General features: G+C 40.8%; 1 protein-coding gene and 1 pseudogene across 2 annotated transcripts in view; one reads left to right on the top strand and one right to left on the bottom strand.

Moving 5' to 3' along the window:
- Positions 1–25,241, top strand: part of CD151 (CD151 molecule (Raph blood group)) — a 43,727-nt gene that overhangs the window by 8,543 nt on the left and 9,943 nt on the right. For both annotated transcript variants that reach the window (XM_007431057.4, XM_015888586.3), the window contains exons 2-4: positions 12,314–12,415; positions 13,678–13,869; positions 21,952–22,026. In XM_007431057.4, coding sequence (XP_007431119.1) covers positions 12,332–12,415; positions 13,678–13,869; positions 21,952–22,026 — 351 coding nt within the window. In that variant the 5' untranslated portion in view covers positions 12,314–12,331. The remainder of the gene's footprint in view (positions 1–12,313; positions 12,416–13,677; positions 13,870–21,951; positions 22,027–25,241) is intronic.
- On the bottom strand, positions 971–2,613 carry LOC148214995 (heat shock protein beta-6-like; annotated as a pseudogene).

The raw sequence follows: 25,241 nt of genomic DNA, 5'->3' as shown, positions 1-25,241 counted from the left end.
TTCCTGCATGGAGAAATTGACACTGTTGGGGAACTACATACTTTCATTAAGGGCCACTCTCTGACAATATATGGATAGATGAGAGGCTGGATTCCGCCCTGGAACAGAATTTTAAACCCGGTTTTAAAGAAGAGTGGCAAGCTGTGGCCTTCCAGTTGTTGTGAAATTAAAAGGGCTAAGTGTCAGTTGTTCCAAATCACATCACAACAGACAATTCTGAGTGGGCACTGGTGACACTCTTGGAATTGTATTCTATGTGGCACTGAGTAAAATCTATCTAGAAGAGCAGGTGGCAGCTGCAGCTCAGAAGCCTTTTCACAAATCTGTCTTGGGCTCCAGTTGTACCCATTTCTGGATCAAGAGGCCTTACTCACATTCATCAGTACCTTGTCACCTCTTGTGTGGATTACTGCAATGCATTGTACCTGGGACTGCCCTTGAAGACCACTCAGAAGCTACAGCTGGCCCAGAATGCAGCATCCTGGACAGTTATGGGCATTCCTCAGTATGACCATATAACACCTCTGCTTCAGGAGCTGCATTGGTTACCAGTAAGCTTCTGGATACAATCCTTATTTTTTTTTGGTAATAACTTCAAGTTTATTAGCAAACATCCATCACATAACATGTGGCTTTTAAGCAAAAAGCACTTAGTTGCAAGTATTAATATAAGCAAATGAATTCAGCATGAAGAGTCGTACATAGTAAGCTAGCAAAGAAAGGGATAGCTGTAGCCAGAGGAAGAAAATGGCTATCCCTACTCCAGTATAAGGACTGAAACATTAAAACAAGAGAATCTTTGCTGTCAGCATCCCAGTTGGAATTAAGCGGGTAGGAAAAGAACGTCATTTTCTTAAAGGATTCCTAGCAAACAGCCTTGTAACTACAAGCAAGGGGAGTGCAAACCCACAATGCTGGTATCTGGTGGGGAAAAAACATGAGAAAGATGCTGAGTCAAGCTGCTTCCTTCTTAGGTCACAGTGACAGCTGCCTCCTCTTGGCCACTGATGGGATTGCTCCATTCCAGTGTTGGGATTTTAGTGGGGGCAGTGATGGAGCACACCTGCCTGTAGACATGGTGGAGATGATGGCTGCTGGATTAATCCCCTTGGGGGATAATGTACTGAAGGTGAAATTCCCAGGAAATGTAGCTATGCTTATCTGGAAGTGGCATGTACTTCAGTGTAGTCATCCACCATCTTCACATTCAGCTCCTCAAATGAAAAATGCTTGATGTCCAGCAAGACAAAGAACTTATTTTTGTCCAGCTTCATCTCTAGGGGCCCTGTGTTTGCCATGTTTGGCATCTGTAGGTTTGGAAAACACATGTAGTATGGACAGAGGGTGGCTGACCTCAAGTTGGTCTCCAGCAGTGCCTCTTCAGACCTTTGGTTGAAAAGGCAAGGAAGGAAGAGTGAAGGAAAGTCCATGGTTTGGCAGAACCAGGGTGGTGGATGGTGATGTCTTTGACATGGGCAGGGAGCAGTAGCTGAACTCTACAAACCTAGCAAGTGTTGCACTGAGAGATGCAATCCTGGGTTCAATTCAGGGTGCTGGTTATGACCAATAAAGACCTTCATGGCCAAGGGTCTGGTTATTTGTTGGACCAATTGTCTTCTGTTACTTCTGTGAATCAGTGAAGAGGTCTGTGAAACTGAAGTTGAAAAGAAATTTGGTATTTCATTGAGACAGCAATCTGAAACAAGCCTCTAAAATGACCAAATCAAATGTAAGTTGTGGAAATTATAATAATGCAAAAAATGTTTGGGGCCAAGAAGTAAAGAGGGCACATAAAGTTGATCTCTAAATTGAATAAAGGTTTTTGAATAGCCCTGTCGCTGCTCTTAGTTTCCTTCTAGCATATATCCCCAGGGCTTCCTGATGGTCTTCTATCCAAGTACAGTGGTACCTCGGTTCACGAACGCTTCTGTTCACGAACAATTCGGTTCGCGACCAGCACCGTTCGCAAAATTTTGCTTCCATTCGGGAACTCCGAATCAGGTGACGAACACGACCCACGGCCATTTTCCCTGCTGTGACACGTGATCGTGGCTTCCTGTAGGGAGGGGGACTCTCCTTCCAAACAATAACCACCTCCCCACCTGCCTTCCTGTCCTCCACGCCAGAAGTCGCCTCGAGCAAGGTTAGTGTTCTCTCTCTTCATACTGTACTGTACTGTACTTTGTTTCATATTTTTGTGGTTTAAAAAAAAATACATATGGTTCAGAACAGATTAACCATATTTACCTTGAACCTTATGGGAAAATTTGATTTGGTTCGCGACCAATTCGGTTCATGACCAGAATTACGGAACGAATTAAGTTTGTGAACCGAGGTACCACTGTACTAACCAGGCCTGACCCTCCTTTGGTTTTTTGATACCAGCAAACATTATCTGAGTGGCAGGATAAGTTTGTGTGAAGAAATTTCAAAGGTTTTCTTTGCTTTCCTCAATCTAACTTGTAAACTCTACTATCTGCATATCTAACACTTGTGATCATCAAAATACCATCAACCCTTTAGCTGTCTCCAGGATAGAAAAGAAACTGTAGATAATTATCACTCAGTCTCCATTTTAATATGCCATTCTCACCTCTGTGATTTCACAACCATCAGCTCTTGAGAGGATCTTTCCACTCAGCCTAGTGACCTAAAATTTGATTCGATTTGATGAAATAGATAAATAATAAAATGGACAGAATTCCAGTTCCTTCTTGCAACACTTGTGATGTTTCCCTATGTTATTTGCTTTAAAAGCATTTTAAAAATCCCATTTTGCACTCCAGCCTCCTGTGAATTTTCCCCATTTCTTTTAATTGTTAGCAAGAAATGGTGGGCTAGATTTCTAGTAACAAGTGGGTGGGTAGATGTTTTCCTTTTACAGGTTCCCCTGTCTTCCTTGATATCTCATATTCCATCAAGAAATATTAGGATAGTCACAATGTTGTAAGAGTTCTTCATTTATTACACTCTCATTACAGTTGTTTTCCTCAAAATACATTATACACTTTCTACTGAGTCCTACAATTGAGCCCCAGGAAAGGAGTGGGAGAAAAAAAGGCCCATAGATAACTAAGTAGTAATATGAGTCAAATACTTGAAAGGATTTTTATTCAGAATCTTTAAAGTTTAAAAAGAATCTCAGTTATGTACACTCTTAGAGAGCTATTCAGCTATTCAGAGGAAGTTTTAAATGTTTAAGTTACCATAGGGCAAATTGTATGCTTTCTGTACATTAGAGGGAGAGAATCTTGTGTGTGTGAGACACTCTCCAGTAAAATTATCTCAGAAAAAGATCAGCAGAAGCCTCAAAAGGGGCAGGCAACTCTGTGGGGCTTATATTAGGAAGGCAGCCAACCCGTGGATGATACGGCCAGTGGACAGAATATAATGGGTTTAACTAAAACTCCTTTCATTCTCAAAGCTTTTTGCGTGATTGAGTCACAGGAGCCACTTCAGCAGCCATTGAGATGAATGGGGGAACAATAAGAAATGAAGGACTCACATCTTTCAGTGAAGTGTCAAGAGGCAGGGCCCTAGAAGAGAGCTCTTTTAAATCTGGTCTAAGTCTGCCAAACCCAACGTAGCTGCACTCAACTTTCATTCGCAAAATGAAAGATGTTTATTTTCCATAGGAAGGATTTTTCACACAGCTGTTACAGGAAGGAGTAGAGTTGGAGCCCCCAGTGTGACACCCTTCGGCCTCCAGGGATCTCTCTTGATGATCACCAATCTTCCTGCCCCACTTGACCATTTACATTTTAAAGCATTATCTTGATTTCTAAAAAAGAAGTGAAATTGCCATGCCATAAATCAAAACATCAGACTTTTCCCTCCAAGAATAAAATGAAGAATGATTATATCCTGCTGTTTTGTTTGAAGTATATTCATCTGCCAAGGAAGCTTGATTCGAAGGACCCTTTCTACCTTTTCTTCACTACCACTACCCGTATTGAAAATCACTCTTGTGGAATTTGCAAAGTAATCATGCAAAATACATATTTGGCCAAGAAATGGAGAGGGGACATCAAATATCATATGCTGTATCATGAGCATGGTAGGAGTTTATGAGCTTCCTAAAACAAGAGGGATATCTGCATTGCCCAGGGCTTGGATGTGTGTTTTAATGTAGTGCATTCACTTAGCTGGTTGGCTGAGGTCCAGTCCCATCCATCTGGATTTTCTTCCATGAAATGCTTTGTAGCCATTTTCTTACACTAGCTGTGAAATACAGCAATAATGTTTTCAGTGCAGGTTTACATCATCCTTGGACAACGGACTGGCAACATTTTCTGGCACCTTTCCCTGTTCTTTAAAGTAGTGCCCTGTAATTTGACTCCTTTAAAAGTACATCCTCTGAAAACATAAGAAACCTTTGAAAATATTGTGTCTATTTACATGTTTTCCCTAATTGCAAGATGGACACTCACTGCACGGACCTTGATTTCTTTTTTTTAGTAAATGTCTAGCTTGCCTGTCTTGGAAAAGGTAAAGGAGACTAACAGAATAAAACCACACATCACACTCCCCCAACCTGGTGACTCCCAGATATGATCCTGGCCAAAATAGCCATGGGATGGTGAGAATTGTAGTCCAGTACATCAAGAAAGCAGATCTGCACACAATCATTCTGGTTGAGAATTTTGAAACTGATATCCAATAAATTTGAAGGGCACCTGGTTGCAGAAGGCTGTTGTAGGCTGTTACCTGTTAAGAAAATTTAGCAAAATGGTATATTGACAAGAGCCTCCTTCCAGTCTCTCAAAGGGAAGAATAATTGCCTGTTTTTAAGGCTCTGGGCAACAATTAAGCTTTGAGCCACCAGGTACTTCTTATTCCTAAGACTGGAAAAACAATGCTTTCTTATTTCTGGACAGCAGTGTTTGTTATGTTCTTGTTTTGCTTGACCTTGGCCTCTAAATCTACGTAAGATTTGCTTGGCCTTTGTTTCCTAAACTCCTACTTTGGGTTTAGATCTAACCTCAAGTAACTTCAGGAGCTGCTTTCTTTATTACGATACAAGTAGAGACAAGTGCAAAGGGCAAAGGGTGTGGATAAAAATATGGCTGTAATTATGTGATGATGTGAGCAGATGACTTTGTTGAGATTCTTGTAATTAATAATTCAGTGCTTAGCATATGCCAGATAAGAAAACCCAAGTCCAACAGCTGTTCTTCCCAATTCTGCATCTATGCCTTGGGACAATCTCTGGTTGGGTTCACACACTGCCAGAGGGTAGTGTGTTTGGATTAGCAAGCATGAACCCAGCTACTCCCTTTCCTCCCAGCTTTCTAAAGCACAAGATGGGTTACAGTATTCTCAAGAACAAAAGCCTGTACAATTAACCGGTATAAGGCACAGTGAAACTGCTGGGTCTTGTCATTGACGAGAAGGTTTTAAAAAAATGAGTGCAGGTGCTTCAGCAAATCTGCTATTGAATAGCCTTTAAGTTTTTATTTTTGTTTCCTTGTCCCTGAGATACAATTTCTCTTATTCTCTTCTTTCTTAAGGTACATGTAAACTATATTTAATGTTGGTAGATTTGTGTGAATAAGTCCAAAGAAATCAATAGCCAGTTTTTTGTGTCTCTCTCTGTGGGTTTTTAATCACTAGCATTTCTATCCTGGCACAAAGCAGGGGGAAATTCAGAATGCTAGTTTCTTAGAAGGACAGTAGAAAAATTGTGTTCTGCTGAATTGGTTAGTAAAAGGAAGGCTGAGGAGTGGGGTAGATGCACCCTTCCTATGAAGCTAATAGTGAAACTAAGCAGACTGGAGGAGGACGAGGAGGAAGAATTGAAGCCCTTGTTTCTCTGCCAGCCTCTTTACTCTCCTGTATGGAATTGCTGGTCTCTTGTGGCAACCAGGTGACTTGTCAAAAATTCACTAGATATACCAGTCTCAGCATTTTGCTGTTATGAGACAAATGGTGCTATTACTTGATAGACTCAGAATCAGTTAAAATAAATTGATTTCAGTGCAGAAAAATTGAGTCCTTTTGAAGAAAGAAACCATCCTCATCAGGCATAATATTGAAAATGGCCTTTTATCTTGCTTTGAGTGCAAGAGAAAATTATTACGATACTATGCTAGTGTTTGGTGTTTGCTTTTTAAAATACTTTTTAATGCATTTTTAAAAAATCTTTGGGGTGCCTATTAAGTTGAACAAACTGTTTGGAAATATATCGGTCTAATTGGTTTTGGAATTAGATAGAAATGCTTATGAAAAGGCCTCCTGTTTGGAGAAATGGGAAAAACTCTCTAAGAGATTTTCCTGAAGCCTCATAAGAATAGCAATAACTGGGCAATGAGCTATGGCTATATCTTCTCCCTAGCTCCCCATTTTGGCTTCCTTTGGCTAAATGATTCTACCATGCACCTATGCATAACTGTAAGAAACCATTTGGTAATTAATTGTATTGTATTGCAGTCTCTTTGAACATATGTCTAAATAGCAAGAAAATGTTGCCTGCAGGATGTTTGCAGTCTTTCCTGGAGATACACACCTTGAAATGTGTATGAACAACTCCAGATACTTCTACATGTTATGTTTTGCATGATCTTGTGCCATGTAGCTGCTAAACTCAGCCCTTATGTGCTGAATGAGAACACGGTGGTTTGGAATGACATACAAGCCATCAAGACATTGCAGGACCCCCTAGAGAGCTATCTTTTGTGGCTTTGGAAGAGTGAGCTCATTTGATGGATGATGGCTTATTGTCCTTCTCAGAAATGGAGGTTGGAACAGTTGTTCTGTGGGACCTCTTTCAATCCTTTGATCCCCAACATTAAATCTGCAGCAGAAGATTGGAATGACTCCAATGTTTTGCTGGGGCTTGAACTAAAAAATCAACCACAATCTGGATGACAAAATTGTAGGGCATAGCTTAGATATAAGGATGAATCACCCCACCCTCTGCAGAGAAGTTTCCCTCTATTTGTCATTTTCATTCTCAATTTCCTTTCCCATAAGCTTGGAGGGGATGCTGAGAAAGTAATTTTCCTCCTGGCTGTGAGCAATGTTTTACTACCCTAGAGTACTGAACTCCTAAATGGATGCAGGAAACTACTCATTAGATTTAATTCCAGTGGATGCAGGAAGGTGCTGTATCTCTCTACAACAGCTTTATGGTTGCTGGTGGAGAGAATGAATTCATCAAATAGTGATGATGAGGTGATCTGCAAAATGATCCTATGTTGGGTGTATTTTCCTTTCCATTGTGAACTGTATTGGATTAACAAAGGAGGATAGCAGAATATTTACATGCTCATTTTCAGGATTAGATGATCCAAGCAAACTGGTGTATTCTACTGAGATTATCTCTTGAAATTATCTGTGCATAGTTCAGCATGAGCTATGTGAATGTGAGAATAAACTTGCTGGATCAAGCCTCAGCCCTTCTAGTCACCATCCCATCTTACATGGTGGTCCACCAGATGGCATCTTGGAAGTCCACAAATAGGAGATTAAAACAGACCTCATCTCCTGTGATTGCTGCCTAAAGCTCAAAGGGCGTCTTCTTGCAACTTGAAACAAATCACTCAATTCTGCCTTTGTTCGGATTAGTCCTGTAAGCATTGTGCAGAACTTGATATATTTTACAGATGTTTTTATATAGTTTTCTATTTGGTAAGCAATTCAGTATCTTAAGAACTTTCTTGTTATTTTACCTCTTCTTATGGGTACTTTGGCAGTTCTTATAATTGTGAAGACCAAGCCATAACATGGAGGAATTCAAGTGGTTAGGTATGAGCATAATTTCTAGAGATCATGAGCATGGCTTTTAGCAGAAGCAAACAAGAGGCACTAAAAGAAACAAAATAATCTCTTGTTTAGGTTGTCTAATTCATATATGTGACATTGCAAAATCCAGGTTTCCTTGGCACATATACATGCAAATTCTGGGATCAGAAAGATACTATGGTGCATACAGAATTGTAGTGCTACCTTAGAGGTAGACAATCTTTTCAGGCATTTGGAATTTTAAGTGCATATTGTGGTTGTTCTCACAAAATGTCTACCGTGAAAACTTGCCTATGCACCAAATTGCTATCCCAGGAGGTGTGATCAGTCACAGGATGCCAAGTTATTAGAAAACAAGCTGGTGAGGTTTCTTCCCACCAGTCCATCTAGTCCTTTCACAATGTTTTCTACCATTCCAGCTTTTCACTTTTGCCCATGCAAACTTCCAAAGCACTGAACTATAGCCATCCACCATTTTTATTTACTAAAAATGCTTCTGGCATAAATATTTTGTAAGAGTCCGGCACTTTGCTAGCTTCAGGAGAGCAAGGAACCTGATGGGCACCAAGGAAGGTGCCCCCAAATATCAGATTTTCTACTTAAGAGATTAATGTACTTTGCATCTCTACTGCACCATGAAAAAACCTAGCTTGTTCCAACTGATGGCAAAGAAAAGCATGAACATGCAGGGATAGAATTGCCTTCAGAGCATGATTGGCTTCAGCAGTATCCTCCGTGGCTTGCCGGTTTCATTGCAAGAACAGTCTTGTTGTGCTCTGAAATGCTGCTTTCTGGCCAGAACAACTGGAGACAGCAATGGTAGTTCTGTGATTCACTGGCCATTAACCTCTCATTAATCACTCTGCTTCATGAATTTCCAGCTGCTTTCTGGCTACAGCATTAAAATCAATAAGACTGCTTTTTAAAACTGTGTCTGTGAAATCCCGCCTACTTTACAAGCAGAACTGTGCTGGATTGGAAGCATCTGATGTTCTGAAAATATAGAAGAAATGTAACAATATCCCTTGCAGTGCTGAATTATTTCCTGTGGTAGAAAAGGGGAAGCGGTAATAGAAATGGAGCAGTTTGCAGTAAAGATCAGATCTGAAATCTCATTTCTTATGATGCTCAGGAAGGGGAAAAAAGACATCTGGAGGCTCAAATCTAGGGTTGGCTGGGTCTAAAAGATTTTCCTCCCCAATGAATTTTATTTCTTTAAATCCTTACTGTCTGGAGATTATTGAGTTGTAGTCCTAATGTTCTTGGTTAATGTTTCTTATTAACTGACAAGGAGAAAAGAACATCTATTCCCAATATTCATTTGAGCATTCTTGGCTATTGAATCCTACAGACTCCCTTTATGTATCATATCATATTTAGGGCCAGCATAAAACTCTGATAACATTTAGTGGCAAAAGTATGCAAGCATTCAGAAAATCTGACAAAGGGTGAATATTTTTTGTATAGAATTATATGCATACTCTTTAATTAATTTGGATGAATTGGAGAGAAGGTCTGGTTCTGGAAGGAAGATATGACTCTTCCCCTAAAACTAATATTTTATGGCATACTATTAAAATAGTATGTTAATGGATGCACCTTGTTAATGGATGAGTGAGGAAGTTGTACAGCTATCCACATGTTCCTTAGCACTTCAGCTAAATAGGCGTATAGTTTATTGTGCACCAAAATTTACTAGAAACTCCAGAATGCAGCTTTGACATACTGTCCACAGAAATCTAGTCAGGTATCCATATCTGTAAAGTATGTTTGGCGCTTAGAGGTGGGCTCAATCGATGGTTTGTCCCTCCACAATAAAGAGGATGTTGCTATAATTCTGGCTGGGAATTTACTCTCACAGTTTTAAAGCTTGTGCTGTTTTTATCTCAGATGCCTTCCTGAAATCTGTGTGGTTCTTGCTTCTTGGATTTGTTAGTGATGTGGGGTTTGACAACAATCTGTCCTATAGTATTTCTGTTCTGGGAATAGTAAATCTCTCACAATTTACAAGCAATAAATCCCTAGGAAACTTAATAGAAGCGGGATATTGGAAGGTGAAGGGATGCATATAAAGATCCTTTTGACAGGAGAGCATGGACATGTTTCATGATGATTGGGCTGTCAGGAAGCCAAGACTGGAGCATTCTGTCCCTGATACTATCTTGGATGCATGCAGTCATCTCTCAGTCTTTCCTTTTGTTTGTGAACAAGAGCATCTGCCAACCATACCGTCACCTATTCTAAGAGAAAAATAATTTGCTCTGTGTGTGTGCAGTTGGGCAAAAGGAACAGATTGGGTTGGAGATGGAAGCATTCCCATTTTTTTCTGTAGAAAAATGTCCCCATGTCCTGGGAGATGGCAGAGCTTTCTAAATGTCAGAGACTAAAAAAAAGAAAAGAAAAGTATTTGTATTGCAAACGCCTATTTGTAGTAAATCCAGAGTGCCTCTTTAACTTGATGCCATCATGTGAAACCTAAGAGAGCACATTCTTATACATTTGCACTATACTCAGTGCGTGTATAGTGTCTGGGAACAATTCAAGATGCTGGTAATAATTTACAAAATCCTGTGTCCTTGGAATCCGTGTACCTTGAAGATTGCTTTTGTCCACCTCTACCAAGATCAACCAGCTTTCTTACCCTACCACGGAATTGGGGTTATAGATTGGCAGGGAAATGACTTAGAATCTTGCAGGTCATGGAGTTTGACAATGTTAATGTCAGAGATGACTTGCACCTGATTCCTTCTGTTTGCACACTGGACTTGCATGGTTACCAGTCTTGCATTTATTTTCAACTTTCAGTCTTTCCAACCCAGCAGAGCGTTAGAAAGAAGTGTTGGGACTCTGTCAATCAGTCTGTCAGTATAGTAAATCTTGAAAATGGAACAGAACAGAAATTTACTGTATGTTTATGTAGGGAGTCGGAGGGACTTTGAATTCAGAAAGAGGCCAGATCAAGCTGCGGCTAGAGAGAAAAAAATCTCTCCCAGTTCTCCCAATACATCCCCAGGGGAGAAGCCATTGGGCAGGCCTGCGAAGTTGGGAGTTGCTCCACTCTAAAGGCTGATCCAGATTTCCTGCTTGCCCCAGTGAAAGGACAATCAGAAGTAATGCCTTCAAACTTCTGCCCGCACAAGCTGTGCCAACTGGTCCACCTGCTACATTTTCACTCCCTTGTGGGCAATATTTTCTCTCTGATTGGGAAGTGGGCGCTGTGGCAGGAATGCCTTGTACCTGTGATGGAATGTATCTGTGAAGAGGAGGGTGATGTAAGAGATCAAGGCTATCAGGAAAGAGAGGGTGCATTCCAGGAAGGGAAAAGACACAAAAGACAACACAGTCCTCAGGGGGAGCATGGGAAACATAAGAGGTCCAGGATAGCCACTCCCTAGAATCTCATAGAGCATATCCACTGGTTGCAGCAGTATAGATTTAATCTGGCAAGATTCTGTCTATAAGGTGCAAGCAAATAAAGGAATTTGACTCAACTGGACTGTTTCACCATTGTTCTTGGGCTGGGCCTGACAGTACCCTCCATTTCCTGATAGCTGCCCTGTGTGGCCATTTCCTCCTAAGCTGATGGATTTGGTGAACCTCTTCTTCCCCCCTTTATTTCATTGGTAAATAGTGTGCCTCTGATTTTTTTTCTTTTTCTTAGTTTCATTGGTCCACCAATGCACCAAAGAAAGTCTGGACTCTTTTTTAAAAAACAGTGGAACAATGACAGGTGGGCTTTCCTTTCTTGCTTGCTTGAGTGAAATAGACAAGAGTTCTGCTAGTGTCCCCTTCTAGCCTAATTTATAGGAAGAACAGTAAAACTGATTGTCCTTTTTAAGAAGATGAACTTTTCTTCTGGTTGAAATTGAGAAGTGTTCTGCCAGTTTCTAGCTGCAGAGACAAGAATTCTAAAACAGTGGTTGTTTTTCTTTTCAGTGTTTCTCAAAAGACATGCCCACAGAAAGGAAAAGGACTGCTCCTTGTTTTCTTGGCATGGGTGGAAGGGGTAAAGAAGCAGGGGAATACCCTGATCAGGGGCAGTGACAGAACTCCTAGTCCTCATCATGGCCAAAGTGGAGGACGGGGTGAAACCTGGAAAGGGAATTTTAACCTGCCTTTCTTTGGAGAAAACTGTACCCACAGGAGTCCAGCAGCTGAAGGTTGCCATGTAGATGAGCACGAGTCTGCCTCTCTCTTGTTAATGTGACCCGAAGTAGAGTGCCTGCAATCTGTTCTGCGTTTTCCAGCATGCACATAACACAAACATACACAGAAGCTATGGAAGAAGAGAGCAGACACACACACACACATGCGTGCACGCGTGCAGTGTGTTATTTTGTTATAGAGGAAAATACAGACACACCCTATGCCCACTGTTGGGGTTCCACAAGCATGCTCTACATGCTTTCCCTATCATGTTTCCCTTATGGTGTGTCCCAGCCGTGCCAGGTGGGTAGTCATTGCATAGAGAAATGCAGAATGAGCATGGGTGCGCTTTGGGTGACCAAAAAAAAAGGAAAAGAAAGGACTCTTCATAGCTTTGATCTTTTGCTTTCTTGTTTCTTCACAGTTCTGTTGACTTGTGACCATGCGTGAATACAACGAAAGCAAGGAGACATGTGTGACCATCTGTCTCAAATACCTGCTGTTCATCTTCAACTTCTTCTTCTGGGTAAGGAGCCACTATTTGGGGTACTTCCCTGCATCTTGCTTTAAATCTAGGGTATTTGGGGGATGCGGGAGTAATTAGGGTTCATTCAGTGTAGTATACTGTAGTGGCTAGAGTGTTAGATTTGGATTGCAGAGACCTAGTTCAAGTCCTCCCTCAGCCAGTTTCAGCTTGGCTTACCTCATAAGGCTGTTGCTATTGAAAAAAATGGAAGGAGGGAGTTATGTATGTTGCCTTGAGCCTTTGGAGGAAAGGCAAGATATAAATCGAATAAATAAATGATATATATTGGCCTTTATTCTGTTTTTAAGAATGACTGAGATAAGTCATTCAAGCAATCTTTTGCCTTAGAGTGTATGTACCGTTTCTACTCAAGAGGCTTGAAACTTTCTAGAAATATTGGTGACTGAAGAAGGTGGCATCTCAACCTTTCATTTTCTCAGAAGGTAGTTCTTCCTCTGACCTTAAGCCCCTGGATTATGTCCCTACACTGGATCAGGAGTTACCGTTTTTTTTACTCCTTGTTTGAACTGCCTGTGATACCTGCTGCCTAGTCTGGAAGCCCACTGAGAGAGTTTAATGATGGGGTCTGAGACAACATTTAGTAGCCATTCTATTGGAAGTTCCTTTAACGAAATGTAAAGGGAAATATAAAGGGTGTTTGTGTTCAGGCTATTTAATTAATTGTTCCTGTGCTTGTATGGCTCATATAATTTTTCCTAAATTGAGTTTCATGTCCTTTTATATCCATTAAGGAACATTAATGCCTTTGCCAGGCATTCTGAGATGTTACAAAATTCTCAATCTTGATTTCTTGATTGGGTTATGATAAATCACCAGAATTTATAACATAATACAGAAAAGAGTGAAAGTAAAAAATTGCTCAGTCTCGTGTTGAAATTAGTAAGAGCCCTTTCCTTGAGGAGTCAGCCCTTGGTGAACCATCTTTACAGTATGTGAGCCCAAGAAATGAGCCTTCTGGTGCTCTTCAGAGGTGTTCTGCTGCAACAGTGTTTTTCAACCTTGGCAACTTAAGATGTGTGGACTTCAACTCCCAGAATTCCCCGGCCAATATGTTCAATTCTGGGAGTTGAAGTCCACACATCTTAGAGTTGCCAAGGTTGAAAAACACTGTGCTACCATACCAGAATTTCTAGATGTAGTCCAGTGCATGTGGAGGACATCAAATTGAAGAATGTTGCACTGGGAAATTATGAGTGCAGATACATCTCACTCATCCTGTGTGTGTGTCTCTCCCTTTTTAGCTGGCAGGTGGAGCTGTGATGGCAGTGGGCATCTGGACTCTGGCTGAGAAGAGTGACTACATCAGCCTCCTGCAGTCCAATATATACATGGCCACAGCCTACATCCTGGTGGTGGCAGGTGCTGTTGTCATGATTACTGGCATATTGGGTTGCTGTGCAACCTTCAGGGAACAACGGAGCCTGCTGAAAGTGGTGAGTTTCTTTTACTTAAATGGACTACATCTGGAACACAGAATGGGAAGGACAGCATGTTTAGTCAGCGGAAGGCAAGATAAATTAGAAACAAAATCAAGATTTGGAGTGGCTCGAAAGAAGAGTTACCCTTTCTGTTTTGGATATTTTAGTTCATTTGTTGTACAAAGTTCTAAATATGGAATGGCAAAATACAAATCAGTTTTGCTCCAGTAAAATTATTTGGTGGGAAAAACTAGCATCTTTTTCTGATACAGTAAAAACAAATGTACAGAACCAGTTGCTTTGATGTACATGTGATATGACAAAGGGCAGGATAGTGGAGTCTTCCTCAACTTTGCAGTCTCCAGGCTGGCTGAGGTATTCTGGGAGCTGCAGTCCCAAACCATTTGGAGGGTGCCACATTGGGGAAGGTTGGTATAGCTTAAATACCAAGTCACCCTTAGGATATTTTTGAAGTTCTTCTAGCAGCTTGAGATGATGTTGGTGTTGGACATGGTTTATAAGCAGACCATTCCATTCTGGCTGCACACAAGAGCTCAGTGTGTTGGGAAATTATCCCTGTTTGTTTCTGTTCTCCAAAGCCAAAAATTACAGATTAAAAATTGGTATAGTCGTTTATCTTGTTTTGCCACAGAAAATGAATACTTGTCTCTTGGGGAAGAAAAGAGCCATTTGTTCCTGCTTTTTCTTCTCTAAGTGGCTGGCTGTGACAGGTCGATTGTCTCCTGACTTGTGGCCTGCAGTTCATTTGGTCAGCCAGGCTGGCTTTGGCTTCAGCTGTTTCTGCCAAGTCTGAGCTCAGCCCATATTTCAAGCATCTCAGTGACAAGAATAACGAGCTGTGCACTGGTATATCCCCATTTCTTTCTTACTGAACATTAAGATGAATGGATATGATGATTTGTGGTCCACCATGGTGAGTGAACATCAAAGGAGAAGTGCATCTCTTGTGGGGTTAATGTTTCAAATCTAGTATCAAATGTTCTTGCCTTGGGAAGGAGGCACAGACTTCAAAAAATGTTTTCTTCCTCCACCTCTGATGATGAATTCCCATTTCCTCTCCTGCTTCCCCCCTCCCACCGAGTCGGTCTGTAATGTCATTTGTTGCCATTCCAAGAGTGGGATGTTGAAGGGGAAGTCCTTATGATCCCTATAAAATGGACTGGCAATCCGTGGGCTGCACATAGGCCTTCTGGCCCCATCTTGCAACTTGGAGAGGACCCTGTGATCTCCCCATTGAAATCAGACAACATGATTTTTCAGCTACTTACATCCCTAAAAAATGCTAACAGATGCATATGTGAAACTTAAGGCACTTATTTAGAGCTTAAAAAAAAACAAACCCAGAGCTTAAACTCTTAACAACCACAACAAAGTTTGGACTTGTATACTAGTGATATCAGGCATGCTCCCCATGTCCTTGAGTTCAAAATAAACTCAAAATTAAGTTTCTCCTGCTGTGGAACTTAAGCCTATTGATGAATATTCTTCCTCTCTTCCACCTCACTTTAATAATGACCTGGTGGATACTTCTTTTTTTCCCTCTTTTTCCCTCTGTCAGAAATAGCTTTGATAAATTGTCACCCACATCTGAGCATTTATATTAGTAAGATGTGTACGTTGGTCTTTTTTGGGAGGAGGTTGGCACATTGCAAACAGAGGTTTGGGCTACAGCCAGAGGTTTTGTTTTGTTTTGTTTTTTGGTGCCTTCCAATCAGTGTTGACTCCTGGCGACTGCCTGGACAAGTCCCTGCAGTTTTCTTGGCAAGGTTTTTTGGAAGTGGTTTGCCATTGCCTCCTTCCTAGGGCTGAAAGAAAGTGACTGGCCCAAGGTCACCCAGCTGGCTTTGTGTCTAAGCCGGGACTAGAACTCATGGTCTCCTGGTTTCTAGCCTAGTGCCTTAACCACTACACCAAACTGGCTCTAGAGTCAGTTACCATATTTGTTTTCTTAAAACATTTGGGGCCTCTGTAGAATCCAAGGCCATTCTTGGAAAAAAGAGAAAGGTGCTTTGCAACTTGCCAGCTTCCTTTTTAATTTTGTTTCAAATTAAAATAATTTTTAAAACATCTAAAGTAAAATGTAGAGCAGACCAAGAAGGCTAGCAAGCAGTAGGGAGGTATCTGTAGGGATATTGTGGCTCACAGGTGCCAATCTGCAACTGTCCAATTGCTAGGTCACAACTGACAGGGAATAATAAATGTATTGTGATTCTAAAGATCAGCCATTCTCCTGCTGGCAGAGGATGATCACAGTTCTAGATCAACATGTTTAGAAGGCATCACATTTGGGAAGAGTATTATGGACTTTTGGTGTTCTAGGGAAGAAAGAGCTGTGGCCTATTTAATTTGGGAACTGTTGGCTCTGATCATCTGTGAATGGAAAGAAAATATAATCTAATTGAGGCATGTTTGTACAATAGAGGGGGAGAACTTGAGGAATATAAACATAGGAACTGGTTTTCTAGCTCATTGGTGAGTTGTTTCCTTTTTTAAGATCTCAGCTGGTAGAGGGATGATGTCAGTAACATTACTTATTCTGTTTCCAACAAAAGTGACTTGTCGGGTTAAGGCGTGTTTCTGTTCTATTTCCAGCTCCTTTTAGTGTGAAGTCCAGTCTTGGGTTAGCTAGCTTCCTCTTTGTTTACTCATGCCTGTGGTATGAAAGAACATCTTGTCCAAGCACACAGATGGTCAGAGGCTTCAACAAACTTTGTGGGATGTGAAGGGTTGAGATCAGCCAAGAGCAAAAAAAAAGAAAAAGAAAAAGAAAAAAGTTTGAGCTTTATTTTTTAGCAGAATAAATGTGTTTAGATCCTGGCCTTCTATTGTGCTTATTACCAGCATGGCCCAAAGTATAAATTAAAGGGGGGAAATAAAAATAAAATTAGCTGCAATAAAATTGGAAGCTAAGAGGAAATTAGGAAACAGTGGAACAACCACAACTACCAATACAGCAGTTTCATATTATATATTTTTTTTTAAATGAACTCCGCTATCTTATAATAACATAGCACATAACACAACATTTATGAGCCAGTGTAGTGTGGTGGTTAAGGCATTGGACTAGGAGTGGGGAAACTGAGGTTCTAGTCCACCCTTAGGCTGAATAGTTTACTGGGTGACTTTGGGGTGGTCACTCTCTCACAACCCAGCCTACCTCACAGAGTGGCTGTTATGGAGAAAAATAGGTCTTCCATTGTGCTTAGTCATAAAACACATATGAAATAAAAATATTAAATTCATAACAAATTTAAATTAATATTGTCATCTAGTGCTAGATGAAGAAATGCTTAAGTACCAAGTACTTCTGGGAGAGGATTCTAGAACAGAAATACCATAATCAAGAAAACACTTGTTTCCATCAGAATCTGATTTTCCTTTTAACACAAGGGGATCTGGAGGTAATTTAGGAGCCGAGGTAGGTTGAAATGGCAGAAGGCAGTGAAAGCCTATGAAGGGGTTTAAGGGTAAGTATCAACAACTTGGATTTTGTTCAGGATCAAACTAGAAGCCACTGGAGCTTTCAGAGTGAAATCTCCACTTCCAGAAGAGACACATTCTAGTCTCCCAGTTCTACTTTACAACCTAGCTTCAATTCTTGAGCATTCTGCAAAGATGGCTTCATGTATATTCTACTGCAGCAATCTAACTTGAAGATGTCAGCACATGGTTGTTATTATCCTATCGGTGCCGCAGATGACAGGTCACCCTTGGTTGATATAAGTTGTCCCATATCAACAAAATTGGTAGGCTCCAGGAAGTGTGAGACATTCAGCAATGGTGCCACCATCATGTCAAAACTGAGCTGTTTTGTTCAATGACCGAATTGCTGAGATGAGGGCTGGACTGGGCAGAATGAGAAACCAGGAACTAGAGTGTGTTGGAAGACAGGTGCATCCCATAAAGTCTACTCTTTGCCTCTAAATTAGTCTGCTACCTTAAAGTGTAGTAGAGGGGGCTCATCCATCTCTAGTGTTAAACTTAGCCAGCTGTCTAGACAGCTCTGGATGTAAAGAAATGAGTATGTCTTGTTGTTACCTTGTCCTTTGCTGCAGGCAGAAAAATGTCTTGGACCAGTGATGTTAGAAATCGAGCTACCAAAAGAGTTCCATTATTGCAGAATAAAGAAGTAATCTGCTCTAATACGTCTCTGAATTACTTCCCTCTGGGAGATTAAGTTTTGTGGCATTAAATCTGTTTTCTCAAAAAACTGAGTTTTATCTTCCCTAAACTATCCCATGAAAGACTATTCAGTATCTTAGGAAAAAAAATCCTGTAACACTACAACTATGGAAAGATAGATGAAGGTGGTAGCAGACTTAAACATTTGAATCCAAGTTTATACTTAAATTAATCTTAACTATGTGCTTTTACTATCAAAGTAAGCTGTGATATTCAGTGGTGCAATGTGTTATGGTATCTGGAAGATGAAGCACCCCAATTGTCAAAGCATCATAATGAGCACAGTAATTAAATCTTACTCCCTACTGTGCATTCCCAAGCAAATTGAAGAAGGTTGGATAAGTAGCAGAGAATTAGGAAGCCATAAATGTGGAGAAGTTCTTGGTCTAACATTGTCCCCAAGTCCTGCCCTCTATATATGTTAGTCCCCAAATTTAAGTCCTGGCCTTTTCCTCCAGACTTTCTGAGTCAAAGGCCATGTTTGCTCATTTCCTGACTTTGAAGGTTTCTACCATTTACCCCTTTTTAACAAAAGGGCTTGCTCTGGCTGATGGCCAGAAGCAAAGACACTGAGATCAGACAAGACATTTATTAAAACACGGTATAAATCTCTCCAGCTCCAGGGCTGACAAATGAGCAGCAAGTCCATTACTATATAAGATGGGGGAGGTGTAAAACTTTAATCTGGGTGCTATTAGCAATAGAGAGTTCGATTGCTTGATTGGCAATAGCTGGGTTTCTTTGTTATTAGTGCTACTTGTTTCTGCAATAAAAGCAATGTATGTTGCCTTGTCCTGCTAATTCTTGAATGTGGGTTTGAGTTGCTAGAGAGAGATTTATGGTTGAGTCTTGGATGAAGCTCTGAAACTATGAGAATAAAAGATTCTCATCTCATCAGCTTCACCCTTACACTACCTCTGTCTCTATCTTCACCTCCCTCTGTCCTGGAGATGTAGAGGTGCCAGCACTGCTTTCCTCTGGTTGTGGGGGACTGGAAGGTATCTTTCCTTCCATTTCCATTGATTTCTCAGCTGGAACTGACAAAGTCTCCTCCTTTCTTTCCTGCAAGTTGGGCATCTTAGGGCAGGGGATTTGCTTTTCTTTCACAGTTGGACTTTTAAAAAAAATTACCCCCTTCATTTCTTTCAGTTTTTTCAACCTCTCTCTCCACTTGGTTAGAGATCTCAGGAACAAGGAGAATGTCTATTCTTTGAGTGGAATTGGGAAGGATTCTCCCTGTATACTCTGTTCTACCATTCTGTCAGACATTCCTCCATTCCCAAAAGTCTCCCACTCCTCCCTAGATGAGGTGCTCACTGTAATATCAATCTCCCATCCCCAAGCAAGTTCCCTTCATCTTCAGAGTCAATCCAAAGCCAAAGTCAGAATGTGCAGCCCATCAGAAAGTTTGGGTTTCTTGGGATACTGCAAATGGAACCGCTGAAAGAGGTTCATCCTTTGCTAATTCCCAGGATTGGGTAGCCTTTTCAGCAAATAGATATTCCAGATTGCCCTTCCCACATTGGAAGTCTTCTTCCTCCTTGCCATTGAGATGGGATGGTAGAACAGACCGGCACAGGGAGCAAGGGAAGCATTCCAGAACATAAGATGGAAAACAGGGTGTATCTTCAGAGTGTGGGGAAACTATAGACAAAAGGCTAAGAATGTGCAAGAATGGGAAATGGTCCAGTCAACTTGGATCCAGCTTCTTAGATGGTTGTGTAGAGGGAAGAAAGCTTGTAGGAAGCCAGACGCATTCTCAGCAGTGTGGAGAGCCCACTGGTGGTGACAGAGTGCTTGTAGTAGGCCTTGTATGACTTGGGAGATCCTTGAGGAGGCCCTGAGCAGCCTACTAGTCCTGGAGTAAATGTGAGAGCTCTGGTAGAAGAGAGCCAGAAAACAGTAGGGAGCAGTCATGGGTAGTAACTCTATGTGGTCTGAAGTGATAACATATCTGTGGAGGGATGAATTGAGTAGGTATATGCAGTCACCTGTTTGACAGGATTGTTGAATATAGCTTCCAAGAGTGTCATAAAATTGGAGTTGTCTAAGCCTGGGCCAGAGGTGTGTGTGGGGGTGAGACTGCTGGTTCTGTTGCTCTTTTGGTAATCAGGCCAATTATAAATCCTGCACAAGATTGATTGATGGGAAAATCCTCAGGGCAGTGGATAATTCATATATGGAGGTAATGAACCTGCTAAGATGTCCATCTTCCTTTCAAGCAGGGAAGCAGATGTTTTGACTTTGGAGGGCTGCTGCAGCAGCAACAGCTATGGGGACTTGAGTTGGAAGCATGACCAGAGATGCTGTTGTGGCAAATTCTTTCCCACCTGTCGGGCTAGAACTGGTTCACTGTCTTGATTAACTGGTCCGTTGGATTGCAACTTGATTCTGATACTAAAGCAAATGATTGGGTTGCCAGAAGATCTGCAGCCATGGCTTTATTGCCGGAGTGGGGTAGGAGCTGTTCTCCTATAGGGTTGTGAGTAGTGAAATGGAGACTTTGTATGAGGTATGGCAGTTAAACTCCCTCCTAACTCCACTTTCCCAAGCAGACAGAAGTAAGTTAGATAAGTAGATTAATTGCAGAAGATTGTTGTTGTTCAGTCATTAAGTCGTGTCAGGAAACCATAAATATGAAGAAGTTATCTGTATAACAGCACTTTCAAATCCTGTCTTCTGTTTTTCCCTCTCTCTCTTTTAGTCCCTGGGTTTATATCTTGGCCCTTTTCCTCCTACCCTTTTGAGTCAATGGCTATGTAGCTGCTTGTTTCCTAGTTTCTCCATCTGTTCTTTGTTTATAAAACAGCTTTTTCTGGTGTGGCTGTTTTAAGCTTTACACCAGTGTTAGTGTTAATTTAATCTGAATGTTATGTTTTTAGAGATCTCTGAGTAGTTGGATTTTTTTTTAAAAAAAGCTTATCTCCTTGTTTTATTCTTTTTTGAAGTTCACGCCTGATAATTCAGCCCAGAATGCTTGCACACATTTTGTTGACTTTCTGTACTGTTAGAAACTACAAGAAGTTCAGCTATTTCAAAATGCTTTCTGCCCTGAGCAATTTAGCATTCCACCATCATCTAACAAGCTTGTGATGAGTTTCTACTGATGTCAGCTGGAGGGGTTGCATTTCAAAACAAGTAGTATTGGCAAGAGTAGGAGTCACAGCTGTGAAAGTGATGGGTAAGGGAATATAATTTAGTGGTAGAGCACATGCTTTACACACAGAAGATCTACGGTTCAGTCCCCAGGCTCTCTAGTTAAAAGGATCTTGGCTAGCAGAGTTGCAAATGATCTTTTGCCTATTATTTTGGAAACTCATTGCCACACAGTAGACAATTCAACATAGATGGGCCTGGTTTAGTGTCATAAACTATGATTTACTTAGTCATGATTTATGGAATAGAGCAGAATGGCTGGAAGTATGCAACATACTAAACCAAAATCAAACAAATCTCATTTTGATGAGTTTATATGGCAGTAAAGACCTGTTTTTCCCTTCCCCCTTAATGTATCAGTGAAGCTATTTATTCAATAATGTATCAGTAAAGCTACCTTCTAGACAAGGTAGAATCTTGTTCCGCTTCTGAGTAAGATGCATTTAATAAAATAACAAGGCTTGGAAAATTGAAAGCTGTTCTTCCACTCCTAGATAGAGCAGTTGGCTGAGAACCCCCAAAATGAAGGACACCCTCCAAATCCAGTTCCTCTTGTCTGGGAGTGCATAATATCTGCTACTGTCCTCTGCTTTGCCATTTCCATTGTCTTCGACTTTGGGTACCTAAGTCTACCTGTTTTGTCAACAGTGTATTTTATGGGAAAAGTAAATTCCAGGGCTATCTTTCTATAGTGCACGATGTTCTGCTTTAACTTCTTTGTTAATTTTGTTTCTTTAGTATTTCATATTGCTGCTGTGCATCTTCCTGCTTGAGATAATTGCTGGAATCCTGGCCTGTGTCTATTACCAGCAGGTAGGTAATATGAGAAAAGAGGGTGATTGGTACGACAAGCTACATTTCATTTCCCCACAGGTCTTCTCAACACAATGAATATATACCACTTTTATTTACAGAGATTGACTCATTCTTGCCTACTGTGAGCCAGCACTACTGTGACAGTGGTAGTCATGAGGCTTTTTGGCATCTTTCCATAAAGCTCTGTAAGCACATCTGTTATGCATAGGACTTCCTAGGCTATTTTAGATTTGTGCATTGGACTAAAAACCTATTATGAACAAGAGACTGACATCCTGGGCTGTCTGTGTGTCTCAAGGGCCGTGCTATGATTTGAAGCTGCAGTGCAAACACTTCTTTCCTTAACTTTGTTCCAATACTACAATTTAAAATGCATTTGATTATAAACCCCATATGTAGGCATTGATATACAGCCATTGGCCCAAGCAAGGCAACTTTTATGATGTAGTAAATTTTAGTAAACCAAGTACATAATATGTTGCTCTAGATGATTTAGAGTAGTTCAGTAGTTCACCCACTCACACACCTGGAAAGATCTTTGCCCACCAGACCAATGTATTGGCCAATTTAATATAATATGAAATTGATTGGCAGTGAGTTGGTCTGGAGCAATTTTCGTGAATTGTGAAAATACTATCTAAGAGAATACTCAGCTTACTGCATCTGTGCTAGGAATGCAAATATCCTGTACATTGCTTTTTTCTCTTTCATTCTGATGCTGTAATATAAAATGGAGTGACTGACCATCCAGTTGCTTCTACAATAGTTTAGTAGTTAACACATTCTCTTCTTACAAACAAAAGGTTATTGTCACTGCAGTATCTCTGCCTCTTTACATGATCTATACTAAACCCAGAGAACTGAGAAGCAAGGGGAGGAGGGAAGGTGTGAATGGATGACACTTAAACCTGTTTTTAAGTCATAAGTGTTTCGTGATATCCACATTCAACTACAAATACACTAGAATCCCAGTGATGGATTCTTGCTTATGAAACTCGCTTCTCTTGTGGCTTCATCACTGGACATGTTAACTAAAACATTTAACAGACATTTATTTCAGTCTGCTTGTTACTGATGTTTTTATTAATTGCTGCTGAACTAATGATTGCTGCTCTGTTTTAAGGGACTGTAATGCTTTTATTGACATTTGTACATTGGTTTTATGATGAAATAATGCAATCATGGAAGGGCAGTTGTCTCTGACTGATGTGTGTTTTCATAATAACCATATAGTCTGCTGATCTAATCAATAGCTCTTGGAATCCCAGAGAGGGAGCTTGAACAGTTTTACTACCTAAGAGCTAAACAGGCCTTGACTTGTATGTGACCTGAACAGAAGACCTGACTTGACTATCTTGGCAAACTGCAAGAGGGAAATAGTGTCTAGTTCACACAACAGGCTAAATCCTGTTTGCTCAGTTTGCATAACAAGCTGTGCCCAGACTAATAAACCATGCCATAGTTTCACACAGGCTAACACAGTGACCAGGTTTCCGCAGCATGCTAAACCACAAACTAGCCAACTCCGTGTTAGCTTTTTCCAGCAAATGTGATGCGATGCAATGGGTCAAATCAGGTGGAAGAGCATAGAAGTTTGCCACCTGTAGGTGCTTGATAACTTAGTCATGGCTTGACTTGGAATTGTGAACTGTCACCTTAGGCTCTAATATGACTTAAATATGGATTATAAAAAATCCTATGATTTATACAGGGATTAGCAGGATTAAAAATGTCAGGTGTTGAAAAGATAAATATGTTGAATGCTGGTGGAATAAAATACAGTAGTGCTGGAATCACTAGGAAAGTCTGCTTCTATTGCTTGTAAAATCTGCAGGTTGCAGAATCTGACCTATTACTTCTATCTGAAAGTGGACTGGAAGCTAAAGAATGCGTGGCAAGCGTTGATGGGGGCGGGGGCAGGGAGCGGGGGAGGTATGGCATGTTGGGATCTATATTCTTTGTGGGTTTCTAGTGACTCTGGGAATCTTCTTGGTCTTGCAAGCTTCATTTTCTCTGTCTGCTAGTCCTGCTTGGGCAAGCTTCCTGTCCTCTCCTCAAGGACTCAAGAAACTTGGGCTTTTGTGCTGCCTTTTTTGTTTCTCCCCTTGCTGGCACTTTCTTCCAAAATGCCTATAAACTGTGTGTGTGTTTATTTTTGCTGCCTCTTTGTCATGCTGCAGTTCTTCCCTATCAACCCACAGGTAATTGCTTTTCTTTTTCTGTATGGCATGTGTTAATGGAGGGACTTTTAAAATGTTTTCTTCTAGTATGGTTAGGCTATTCTATTTTGTATTTTTGCTGATTATTCTGCTCTGAAACCTCATAATCTTTGTTTTCAAATAAAAAGGTGATTTGGACATAACAAAAATGATACGCTAACCTGATTGTACAAGTGGAGTTTAAGGCTTATTGCTGGGTTGATGGTGCAGAATTTTGGCTCTCGTTTTTTCCCCCAGATATCTGCTCCTCTCCTCAAGTGCCTGTATGATAGTATACTAATTTACACAGTAAAGTTGTAGATTGGGCATTTGACATCTATATTTAATGATATAGGGTTGGCTGATAGGGTAATAAAAATTATGGATCTTGTGGAACTTGTCACATTAGCAATGGACATGAACAACTTGATGAGCCACTGGTCCTCCATTAGATGAAGCTACTCCTTGCCTCCAACATATAGGGTAGTAAAAGGTAGCTTCCTTTGATGGCACAGCCCTCCTCTTTCAGCTGTGGGGGATCATGTGAATGAGTGATTGTAGCTCTCAGTGCCCACAATGTACTTCTAAAAGTCAACCCAGTCAGCCAAGAGTACTGGGTCTTAATCCTGTTTAGATTCTAGAGTTCTAACTGAGTGTGAATCTAAGTGCTTTGTCTTATTTGGTTTGCGAAGCATGAGGCAGGATGTGCAGAAAAGATCAGAGCAGTCCTGCAATATATTAAAAAAGAAACAGGAGCAGGGCATACTGACACATTCCTTGAGCATTGCTTCAGAAGCTGGAGGAGAACTTGAGTAGTCTTCTCCAATGTTCATGTTGGCTAGAGGATGGTGAGAATTACTCTCCAAGACTGACATTTTGTTCAGGAAGCCTGTTCTAGAGCATTCAGTTTGCATAGCATTTCAAGCTACCCAACTTGCTCAGTTTGCCGAATTTATATTTGCAAAATTGGATCCCAACTCTATGGAATTACCCTGACAGCCATTTTGTATTACA

The sequence above is a fragment of the Python bivittatus genome, unplaced genomic scaffold (genome assembly GCF_059951505.1).
Source record: "Python bivittatus isolate LINGU-HERP-01145 unplaced genomic scaffold, Pbiv_v1 ctg000480_np1212, whole genome shotgun sequence".
In the NCBI taxonomy this organism is placed as follows: domain Eukaryota; kingdom Metazoa; phylum Chordata; class Lepidosauria; order Squamata; family Pythonidae; genus Python; species Python bivittatus.
Note: the sequence above shows the minus strand (reverse complement) of the source record. Positions and strands in the feature narration are given on the sequence as shown.